Below are 12,397 nucleotides of genomic sequence, written 5' to 3'. Positions count from 1 at the left end.
CACCTTGGGGGAGTGTTAACGTATATGTATTATATTTGACTTTCTTTGTAGGATTTATTGAGGCATAATTATTTCCTTAATTGTTAAGATATTGTAGATCAAGAATTCTTCTTAAACAAGAATATGTGTAAATTAATTGTGATGGATTCTTTCCATATTGTAATATTTTTGTCTATATAAAAATACAATGATTATTGATTTACTCCGTTGAAAAAGAAATCACCAAAATTATTTGTCTTTTTCACATCATTTGCATTCTTTACAAGTTCGAACCCTAGTTTTAGGATAAACTATATGTGAATCTTTTTGCTTACTCTTACACTCTTCAACTACTTATCTAAGTAAATATGTTGCTTTCATGTAGATCACACATTTCGAACCCTAGTTATACGATAAACTATATGTAAATCTTTTTGCTTACTCTTACACTATTTATTCAACATTTCCCTTTGTCATATTTTCATCCCTTCACTGGGCATTGATCCAAGTTTGCGACCGTATAAGGGAGACAAGTTGTTCAAAGAAAATGTGGAGACCGTCCTCTTGACAAATCCAATATATAAGGATTAATGAGATTCCCGTCTCGTCAAGTTATCGACATTAAATTTAGTCATTCTTAGGGAGCATCCCGCTTCCTAGTCTCTTCTCCCTCGTTCAAAAAAAAACTTTTTAAAAATTTTTCCCTAAATATAGACCTCAAAATTAGCGCTTTCACAAAAGTGCTCTGAATCTCATTCCGAAGGTCATACTAGGTGTCTTAGGCAATAAATAGGCTCCAGTGAAAGTTCCAGAATCTTTCGTGTCCATCTCGGGTTTCAAAACAAAAAAAATAAAAAACAGTCTATAACCAAATTTGCGTCTAGACGCCAAGGCACCTAGGCATTAAAAAAATTTTCAAACTAAAAAATTTGAGATTTCACGAAACATGTCCATTTTTCATTCCGACTGTTCTAGAGGGTGTCCTAGTAAAGTATCATTGTATCCGAGTGTTCCCGGAATTTTTAAACTCCGTCAAGGCCTCCAAATGGCCGAAATGAAATTGCAGCCAGTAGCCAAATTTGTGTTCGGACGCCCCTTGTCCAGTTGCTTGTCATGGCAAGTCCAAGGTAGCGCCCACCACACGCCTTAGCACTTGGCGTCCGGACGCCGCCCGATGCGTCCTGATGCTAGAGCCTATAATTGGCCCGAGCCCAATTCTTTCTTTATATCCATTCTTCTTTTCATTTTGCTTGCCCATTCTCTCTATCTCAACCTTCGTTCTCTCTCAACTCAATTTTTCTCATCATTTTCCTCCTATTCTTTTTCCCCATCATCTCCGATCATTATTCAATCTTCAATTCAAAAATTCATCCCTCCACTTATCAAGTGTGCAAGAATCATCTTCTCCATTGTTGTGGTAAGTTCTTCTTCCATTCTCTTTTAAGTCTGTCAAGTAATTCATGTATGAGGAAAATGGGAATTCTATTTATGGATTATTAGGTTATGTTGGGGCTAAGTAGAATTCAATTGCTATATCATCATTGTTGGTTTCTAAGCTTCGTTCCATTCTTTTGTTTTAGGTTGTTTGACATCGCGCACCACGTGTTTCTTAAATTTCCTGAACCAACTCTTCACTCTATAATGGCACCAAGAACTGCTCCAAAGCGTGCTAGATCATCCCAAGAGGTGTTTATTCCCAATTGGAGTGAATGGCCCATCGAATTCGAGACTAAATTCGCTATTCGGGACGACTTCAAGAGGCATCTCAAGACGGTATGGGAAGTCAAAATTCTCAAAAACTGTGGCCTTTCTTCTCTTTTCAAACCATGCCATCATGTGGTCCATCCTCCTTTGGTTCATCTTTTCTACCATAATATCTTATACAATTGTGAGACACCAACCGTTCTTACTACTTCTAACGATGGCACCATATTGACATTCACCTTGTATGATGTTGCCGCCGCTTGTGGCTACCCGACTAACTCACCCTTGGATGCAAATGGTCAACCTCTTTATGGTTTATTGCTAGACATGGTTGTTTATTGGATGATTTAGTGGACATTTTGAAAGAAATCGGCCATAGCAAACTCACGAACTAGAAGAGCAATTCCACTAGCAAGTCTTACTTGCCGTACCGAATTTGGTTGATAGAGACCGTGCTTGCTAGGAATGTATTCCCAATAGGCCATCATGCATAGCGCAGTGGTGTGTTTCTTAATTCTCTTTATTCGGTTGAAACAGGCTCGTGGTTCTCTATCCCTGCTCTCATTTGGTTCCAAATTTTGAAAGTCTATACCGATTTAATCGTGAAGCAAACGGAAAGGTCATTAACATACTTGTTCTTTTCTTTTCCCCTATCTAATCACAAAGCTAATTAAGGACCAAGGGTTTACTATCCCACGCAACGAGCTGCGTGCAACCTCCAAGGTGGATTATAAACTCAAAAAGTAGGAGTCCTTTATTGATTATGGCGGCCCAGGTCCATCTTCATTTGCACCGATGGAGGATTGAGCATTTTTATGCTCTTTTGCTTTATAATTTATTTGCCAGTACTTTGTTTTGTTGGATATTTTGGCATGACATGTGGGTGCACGTTTTATGTGCACGAATTTTGATCTCTTTCCTGGTTTTGAATAAAAGTATGATGTGTTCTTTTAGATTTATATTGATGTATGTATATCTATGTTTTTGTGCTTGGTACCTAGTGCTATGTTGACAAATTATCAGGTACAAGTTTGGGAGAGGATACTTGGCATCTCCTACGAGATTGGATGCCTAACATACGTGTTTTAACACTTGGTAGTGTTGTTCCTTTTAACCCTTTTTCTTATAATGTGTCATACTAAGGCTTAACAAAATGGAGCTTAATTATAAAAGATTCTATTTTCAGGTTACGGGAAGGAAGTGGTGGACAACGGTCCTCCAAAAGCTTAGGTGGATTAGAGGATTGTTTTTGGTTATCTTTTGTAATTAAGCTCCATTTTGTTAAGCCTTAGTATGACATGTATAATTTTGTAGCTTGTGGCTAAGTAATTATAACCGCATCCATTGTATATCACTTTGATGTAATTTCAAGCATTTTGAAAATGGCCACTGAAGCATGTAACAGACTATGTTGCTACTCTTGAATAAATGGGATGAAAATGAACCACTTTGAATGACTTTATTGACGATTATGATCATAGGGCTTTACATGATATTTGTCATGAGTTGGGACAGGTTTTATAGTAGGTTTTGGCTCACAAACGAGCCTGGGTGAGTGCAAGACCCTTAAAACCATAATCTGCAGATTATATAGCTTTCAGGCCTGTCGACCGACTGGCAAGGCTAGCCAGCTGACCGACAGTGCATTTCGAGCTAAGCCAAAGAGTTGAGTTCTCAAGTCCATATTTTCGGCCAGCCGACTAACCCTGTTGTCTTAGCCGGCCGACAGTGTTCTACCTTCTGCTCTTACGACCCTTGGAATGAAATAAATATTATGTATCGACATTGGAGAGGACTTTAATGCCTTAGACAACCTCGGGGTTCGGGTAAGGACCTAGATGGCAATTCGGATCCCGAGTTCGGGTTGCTACAATCACTTTAATCACGTTGCTAATACTGCTAAAATGTCTAAAAAATCTTTTGTACTCTTACAGAGTCACATCCCATTGCTTCCTAGAAAGAGTAATGAAGGAAACTCGTCCCTCTCTTAAACCCATCTCTGAACATACTCCGAACAGACACTTACATTCCATTTCAGAGATGTTCAACATTCAAAACAAAATCACCTAAATTGATAAAACTAAGAAACTGAATTATTGATACACCAGAAAAGACACAAATACATACTTTATATATATATATATACATATATATAGAGCGAGTTAGGATATGAGCACGGATTACGAATGAGAATCAGATTCACCGGTGGTTTAACTGGTAACTGCAATTCCGGTGAAGTCCTTTCCTCTCTGATGATAAACGTGACCCAGTACCCAGATTCTTGATTCTAGAGTATTTTAGCTCTGCAATCTTCCAACAACAGCACTACCAAGAATAGATCTTCAAGCTAGTTCTAAACGAGCTCGTGAAGTTGTCGTCATTGCCGGAGACGTTCATTTTAAAGAACAACGACTAACAAGCCAAACAAGCATTGGTTTATTGTCAGAATGTGTTTGAGGACGTTGTGGATAGACTTAACGATTTGATTTCGTTAATGGCAGTGAACGACAACGAGAAATTGCTCTTGCCATCGAGAATTTGCCACATCATGACATGGTTGAGCTCGGGCAATTATAGATCAAGGCACTTGTTTGGATGATCATGATGAAGAGGTTAGAGAGAGAGTTAAGGAAAACAGAACAACCCACCCCCACCCCCACCCCCCCCCCCCCCCCCCCCCGATTGAGAATTATCCACATCATGACATGGTTGAGCTCGGGCGATTATAGATCAAGACACTTGTTTGGATGATGACAAAGAAGAGGTTAGAGAGAGAGGGAGTAAAGGAAAACAATGTTCTTGCCATTGAAGCTCTTCGATGCCATGGTAGAGATAGAGAGATGTTTTTTAAAAATAATTAGGGGCACTTTCGTCTTCTAAGAGATTTGATTTTTATTTTTATTTTAAATATATTAAATAAGTGAGGGCATAAATGATATTTCACACTTTTTTTAAGATGGAAATATGACATGGAGTATAATTGAAAGTTAAAATCAAAATGTTCATCTATGGAAATTTGACCTATAATCTTTTTAAACAAAGCTAATTATACCAGGTAGTTTGGTAAATGTGCGATGACATTGACCAAAAAGCAACGGTGAGTCAAATTCAGAGGGACAAGTTGCTCACTTTTGAAATTATAGAAATTGACTTACTCATTTTAATACCATGAAGGAGTATTTTGTTTATTGGGGGAGTTTTTTTTTACACTTTAGGATTTATTAAATTGACTGAGCATGTGAATAGATTTGTCAATTACAATTAATGACATCACGGACTTGTTTCCAAAAAAAACACCGAACCGTACCTTATTTATGTTGCTTGGTTTTCCACTTTGACCCCTTAAGGTTACAGAATACTCTGGCCGAAGTAGTTCGATGAAAATTAAGAGTTTCTCTTAATGATAAAAACTTCATTTCAACTTTCTTAATTCTTTGCGAAGTTGAAGACCATCCAATGCTTTACAAGAATCTATCTACCTTGTCTAACTGGATTATAGACAGATGCATTGAGAATTTTTGGGTTGGACATCAATTGATATCTGCACGATGTTTACCTTCACTCATATACCTTAACTATGAAAGATGATGTATATAACTATTAATTTAAGAAATCTGGAATAAAAGTTACAAATTTAAGTTGGCAGAGACTTTAGAATTTTTCACCTATTTTGTTCATCCTGAATTAGATTGAATATTAGTTAATGGCACAATTGATGTTAGAGGTAATATAAGATTCAAACCACATCAAACCCAATATTGGGGAAGATAACTTTGTTGATGATTCATGTTTGATGTCAATAGTGGGAAAATTTTAGAATATCTCGAGTATCATACTCTTAGGTCTTTCAGTCGTCGAATGTAATAGGATCGGGACGACTCAAAGAAGTATGTGAGTGGGGTGACTTTTAACAAAAAAAAAATATTATGGGAGTTGATGAAGTTTTTCTATAATTTTAGGGATTTTAGGGGGACAAAATTTAAAATTTTGAAGTATATAAATAAATAAATAAACACAAAATAATATGTATAAAATGTAAAAGAAAAAAAAATTTCAGTGGGGTAATTATCCCCACTGAACCTATACTGGATTCGTATCTAAATGGAGCCTACCTAATGAGTGATTCCACGACTTAAAAGACTCGACTAACAAATCCCGTAATATTATAAAACTTCTCATTGGTAAAGATAATGTTTCATATTTGTTGAGGCTGAAATTCGTCGCGACCTAGTACAACACCGTTTCTTGCAAAATAAAGATGGTAAAGTCAAACACCGGTGTGGTGCCGGTCGTTGACCATCCGACGATCAAGTTAGTAGGAGAGAAATAATTTTTTATCGTAATTTTCCTAGTAGGAGATTTTTTTGTGTGTACCTTATTCCTAAGTCGTCTTCGTATTTATAGTGACTTCGCTTATTCTTGATAAGGGAATTTCATCGTCCTTAGCCTATGGAGCTTATCCCGTGGAAATCTTATCCTTGATAAGATTTGAACTTTCCCCATGACAAATCTTATCCTTGATACGATTTGTCATCATTCTTATCTAATAGAAATGGTTATCCTTGATAATGAGATCTTATCGCTTGAAAGTTGAAGAGGTCTGATGGCTAGTCAATACTTAATTACCTCTGTCGTTAGGTCAAGATAGGTTATGGTTATTTTTCCCTATCAGTTGTCCCCTATTTCCGGATACGTTTTTTACCAAGGAAATACTTTTTATATTTTATTTATTTCCTTTTTACTACAAACCCCTTCCATATTGTAGTAGGACTCCTTTACAAGAACTTCACTGTTACTTGAAAAAGAATTTTCCTATAAATAAATAAATATATTTATTTATTTATTTACCTCCCTTTTCTTTTTTGTCTGAAATCCTTTAAACTGGATCATAACTGTGAGTTTCTTGTGGATTGTTGTAGATACGTAATTGGGTCAAGTCGTCTCTACCGGGTTATCGGTGTAATTCCACAGTGGTTTCGCTATTTTCGCGATATCCAATATCTCATCATGTCCCTGCAGGAAAATAACTTGAATATTGAATCTCAATCTGAAGACTCAACCTCTGAAAGTGTTGAAGATCTTGATCCTGATTATGCTGACGAATCTGGTGTTGATTACTCCTCAAGACTAAGACTGCTTTTTCCAATCAACCTCCACGTGAAAGAGAATCCTTAATTAAGGATGAGAATTTACAGAATTGTAGATTTAAATATTCTATTCCTTCATCTATTCACCTTCACAAACCCAAACCAGAAGATAGATGTTAATCTATTCGTTTGGGAGAGGTATGCTTTTTCGAGTCGACTTTTGCTGCGGACTTGCGTTTTCTGATTCATCCATTTGTTGAAGAAATTCTTTCTTATCTGAAGATAGCTCCCTCTCAAATTGCCCCTAATTCCTGGAGAATTATTATAGACTGTTTGATTGTTTGGGGAAGGTGTGGCAATGGTCGTCTAACCGTAAATCAATTCTTGAATTTTTATTATCCCAAGAAGAAAAGGATAACTTTTGGTACTTTCAGTGTCGATCAAGGAAGATATTCCTCATTGTTGCAGCTCCTGAAAATAATAAAGGCTGGAAGAGTCGTTTCTTTTTTATTTCTGATGCATACGGGAAATTTCCCAGTGTTTAGAGTAATTCAAACCCTGGAGGTATGATATATAACAATGTGTATATATAAATATATTTTCTTTTTCTTTTTCTTTTTCTTTCTTGTGAACAATACCCGTGAGTACTATTCTCGCGGGTACTATTCATGTGAATAGACATGAATAGTACTCACAATTTTTTTTTATTTTTTTTTAAAACCTGTGAACAGTACCCGCGGGTACTATTCACACTCACAAAATAATTTTTTTTTTTTTTTAACCAAGTGAACAGTACCTACGGGTACTATTTATGTGAATAGTACTCACAAAATAATTTTTTTATAACCCTATGAACAGTACCCGCGAGTACTGTTCATGTGAATAGTACTCATAAATTTTCAAATTTTTTTTTTAACCTTGTGAACAGTAACCGCGGGTACTATTCATGTGAATAGTACTCACAAATTTATTTTTTTTTAAAGAGAATTGCGACTTACAATTCTGTTTTCCAAACTTTAAGGCGAAACCAGCTCTCTCAGCCCAAGAAAAAGAATATGTTATCTTATGACGAAGGAAGCACTAGAATTGTATGTACAAGCTACTAGCTCAACTGAAACCCTCACCCATTCAGAGAAAGGTAAGAAAAACAAAGGTACCTATACGTAAACTTACTAATTTTAGTTAATATTTTATTAAATATTTTCCTTACTACTCTTTATGTAGGCTAGAAACTCAGTAAAAGGCTCTTAGCCCAAGTCCGGTCAAATAATATTCCCTCTACTCCTGCTTCTAAGAAATTACGAAGGGTAGGAGAGTAAAATCATGGTAGATCTTCAAACCCTAAAGTGTTACCAGGTCCCACTCCTATATCTCTAGGTTTCAGCGGATTTTGTGGGGTTCCTACGAGTTTCGAGAGTTTTAGTTCGGTATCAACCAACCAAGCATTTTCCCAAGGGGAGTCGATTCTCGATAATGCTAATGTTGCATATGATAGGCTACATAAAATGACGACGCTGCCAGATTATAGAACCTGCCAGCATCTGAGCTTTTAAAGAAATTTCTTCATCTAATTAGCCAGGTGAGATTTTACCCTTATCATGTGCATCTTTTTCTTTTTCAACTATTTGCCACTATTTATTTATTTATTTATGTATTGATTTATAGGGCACTACATACTCTGTTGTTATTGCAAAAGAATATGAGAAGCTTTCCTTAGAGATTGCTTCCCTCAAGGCTAGATACGAAGATGTTACTTCTATGCTTAAAAATAAAGAAGATGACTTGGCTAATGCAAAATTAAACTTTCAAGATAAGAAAGTGAGACTTACCAAAGAATACTTTGATAAGCTGGAACTTGAGAAGTTTGCTGCCGTGGAGAGCTTTAAAAATTCTAACGAGTTCAAGGTGCTTATAGGCAAGGCATGCTATGATGGTTTTGACCAGTTCAAAGCTCTTGTCAGCAAAGATCGTCCAGATATAGATTTTTCTATGTATGATATTCTGGCTGAGAATGAAGAGGAAGATTGAATTCCATAGTAACAGTCATATATATACATATATATATATATATATATATATATATATATATTAGGTTTGCTTTTTTTGTTAGCATGTCAATCCCTTAGAACTATTTAGAATATCTCTCAACTCAGAGAATAGTTGCTCTTCTTTTGACATCTCTCAACTTAGAGAATAGTTGCTCTTCTTTTAACATTTTGTCTGTCATGATATTGCTTCATACTCGTTATTTCCGTATACAGAACTTCTTTTACTTTTTCAGGCTTCACTCAGCTTGTCCTTCTTCTGAAGGAATGTCTTTTTACGAGTTTCACCCAGCTCGTCCCTTTAGTAAAGGAATATTTCTTTTAATAAAGAAATTGACTTAATGCTTTACTAGTCCTTTCGTGACTTATTAAATTCAGTAATAACGTAATCAGCAGTAGAAACACGTGAAATAAATACGAATAATTATTTTATTAAAGACTTATCGAAAACAATATTCGATAGTTGAGCATCAGCATCCATTAAACACTGGTCTGCTTTATTGAAGCTAAAAACATACTATCACTTTTAAAAGTGAGATAATAAGACATAGCCTGTACCTACTGGTAATATTTCCTCAAATGTTCTGCATTCCATGGGCCGGGAAGTTGGCTCCCACCAAGTGTCTCTAACTAATATGCCCCTGGTCTGTTGCACTGGGTTACTCGATAGGTGCCCTCCCAGTTGGGAGCTAACTTTCCTTCCCCCTTCACCATAGTAGCCGGGGTAATCTCGCGAAGCACCAGGTCCTCTGGCTCAAACCTCCTTAGCTTGACCCGGGCGTTGTAGTACTTGGATACCATCCGTTAGTAAGCTGCAACCTTGACTTGGGTTTGCTCTCTTTTTTCTTCTATCAGATCTAAGTTTAACCGTAGTTCCATCTCGTTCTGTTGAGGTTCAAAATACTTGGTTCTGAAGGTAGCAACCTTTGTTTCTACCGGGATCACAGCTTCACTTCCAAAAACTAACCTAAAAAGGGTCTCCCCAGTAGGGGTTCTTACGGTAGTGCGATAGGCCCCTAAAACTCCAGGTAGTTGTTCAGGCCACAAGCCCTTGGCCTTTTCTAGGCATGTCTTGATCATCTTCAGTATTGTCCTATTCGTGACCTCAACTTGCCCATTAGCTTGGGGATGGGCAGGAGAAGATAAATGAACTTTGACCCCAAGTTCATTACAAAAATCAAGGAACTGCTCACTTTCAAACTACTTCGCATTATCGGTCACAATTACCCTTGGTGCTCCGAACCTGCAGATTATTGTCTTCCAAAAAAACTTTTTTACTTCATTCGCTCTAATATGAGCTAATGGCTCAGCTTCTACCTATTTGGTGAAATAATCGATAGCCACAATTGCGTATTTAGTTTGTCCCTTCCCTTGGGGTAAGGGGCCGATGAGGTCCATCCGCCATTGGGCAAAAGGCCACGGCCCTGTAAGAGGGGTTAACTCTTCTGCTGGTCGTTTTGGGGCATTGGCGAATCTCTGGCACTTGTCACATTTCTTCACAAACTCAAGCTTATATTTCCTCATAGTAGGCCAAAAGTATCCTTGTCGGATAACTTTATGTGCTAGTGATCTACCCCCAGCATGGTTTCCACAAAGGCCTTCATGTATATCCTTTAGAATGTAATTCGCCTCATCTATGGAGACACAACGCAAGTAGGGTAGAGAAAATCCCTTCTTGTAGAGAACCCCTTCAATGAGGCTATATTTTGCTGCACGCATCCTGATCTTTCGTTCTTCCATGCGATTTTGGGGTAGCTCTTCGTTCTCTATGTACCTGATAATGGATTCTGCCCATTCCATGCCTTGGATCACCTGATGTATTTTCTGTGGCCAATCCCAAACTGTGCTAGGCTCATCCAAATGTTCCACAGGTATAGCTTTATCCTCCTCCGCGGTTGCTAGTCGAGTTAAGGCGTCTGCTTGACCATTATCTTCTCGGGGAATCTGATGAATGGAAAACTACTTAAAGAAGCCTTTGATATCTTCTATCTTATGCAGATAGGTCTTCATCTTCTCATCCTTTGCTTCATATTCCCCCTGGACTTGTCCAGTTATTAGTTGAGAATCAGTATACACTATTAGTCGCTCAACTTCTAGGGCTTTAGCCATCTTGAGGCTTGCCAGAAGGGCTTCATATTCCGCCTCATTGTTGGTTGCTTTAAACCCAAACCTGAGGGCATATTTAATGCATTCCCCCTCTGGGGAAACAAGTACTAGCCCCGCCCCACTTGCACGGGTGTTGACCGATCCATCCACATACAATGTCCAAGTAGATTCATTTTCTTCTTGTTCATCTACGCCGTGCTCGTGCCTATCTTCTGGTGTGAATTCTGCTATAACATCTGCCAGTGCCTGAGCTTTTAAGGCTGTTCTGGGTTTATATTGGACATCAAACTCTCCAAGTTCTACCGACCACTTCATGAGTCACCCCGAAGTATCAGGTTTGTGGAGGACCTGCCTAAGTGGCTGGTCTGTCAATACTATTATGGTATGTGCCTGGAAGTAAGGCCTGAGTTTCCTTGTAGAGACAACTAGGGCAAGGGCCAAATTTTCTATCCTTGGGTACCTCTCTTCTGCCCCTCTGAATACACGGCTAGTATAATATACTGGCTTCTGGATTCCATCCTCTTCGCGGACTAAGGCTGAACTTATTGCCAATGGAGAAACTGCCAGGTACAAATACAACTGCTCTCTTTGCATTTCCCGTGATAGTAACGGTGGTGAAGTGAGATACTCTTTCAGCTCTGTAAAGCTTACTCACACTCAGGTGTCCATGAAAAAGCTTTCCTGAGTACACGAAAAAAAGGCAGGCATCTATCCGTTGCCCTGGAAATTAACCTGTTCAGAGCGGCGATTCTTCCTATCAATCTTTGAAGTTCCTTAGTCGATGCTGGAGACAGCATGTTGAGAATTGCCTGGATTTTCTCGGGGTTGGCTTCTATCCCTCTCTTGTTTACCATGTAACCAAGGAATTTCCCTGAGGAGACACCAAAGGCACATTTGTCTGGGTTGAGTTTCATTTGGTGTTTCTTGAGGACTTGGAATATCTCCTGTAGATTAGCTAGGTGGTCTTGAGCTTTTAAGCTTTTTACCAGCATGTCATCCACATATACCTCCATATTCCTTCCGATTTGATTCTTAAACATCAAGTTAACTAGCCACTGGTATGTTGCACTGACATTTTTGAGCCCAAAAGGTATCACCTTGTAGCAATACAAACCTCTGTCCGTGATAAAAGAGGTCTTTCTCTATCTGGTGGATGCATTAAGATTTGGTTATATCCTGAATATGCATCCATGAAACTGAGCAACTCATGGCCAGCCATTCCTTCTACTAACATGTCGATTCTTGGCAGAGGGAAGCTATCTTTGGGGCACGCCTTATTTAAATCGGTAAAGTCTACGTACAACCTCCATTTTCCATTGGCCTTTTTTACTAAAACAACATTGACCAACCAGTCGGGATAATTGACCTCTTGGATGAAATCAGCTTTCAGAAGCTTGTTCACCTCTTCTGAAATAGCCATGTTCCTCTCCACGACAAATATTCTTCATTTTTTCCTGATAGATTTGACTGTGGGAT

At 38.1% G+C, this 12,397-nt stretch overlaps 1 protein-coding gene across 1 annotated transcript; it reads left to right on the top strand.

Annotated features, from left to right (window-relative positions):
- The first annotated feature begins 587 nt into the window (after positions 1 to 587).
- Positions 588 to 2,642, top strand: LOC132286554 (uncharacterized). The gene is made up of 2 exons (XM_059788902.1): positions 588 to 1,396; positions 1,560 to 2,642. The coding sequence occupies exons 1-2, from the start codon at positions 1,164 to 1,166 to the stop codon at positions 2,032 to 2,034; spliced, it is 708 nt and encodes a 235-aa protein (XP_059644885.1). The 5' UTR covers positions 588 to 1,163; the 3' UTR covers positions 2,035 to 2,642.
- The last annotated feature ends 9,755 nt before the right edge of the window (positions 2,643 to 12,397 follow it).

Source organism: Cornus florida, unplaced genomic scaffold (genome assembly GCF_030987335.1).
Source record: "Cornus florida cultivar Cherokee Brave unplaced genomic scaffold, ASM3098733v1 CherokeeBrave_3.0.0_Hap2_Chr11, whole genome shotgun sequence".
NCBI lineage: Eukaryota > Viridiplantae > Streptophyta > Magnoliopsida > Cornales > Cornaceae > Cornus > Cornus florida.
The sequence above is the reverse complement of the archived record's forward strand: the minus strand, read 5'-3'. Positions and strand labels throughout refer to the sequence as shown.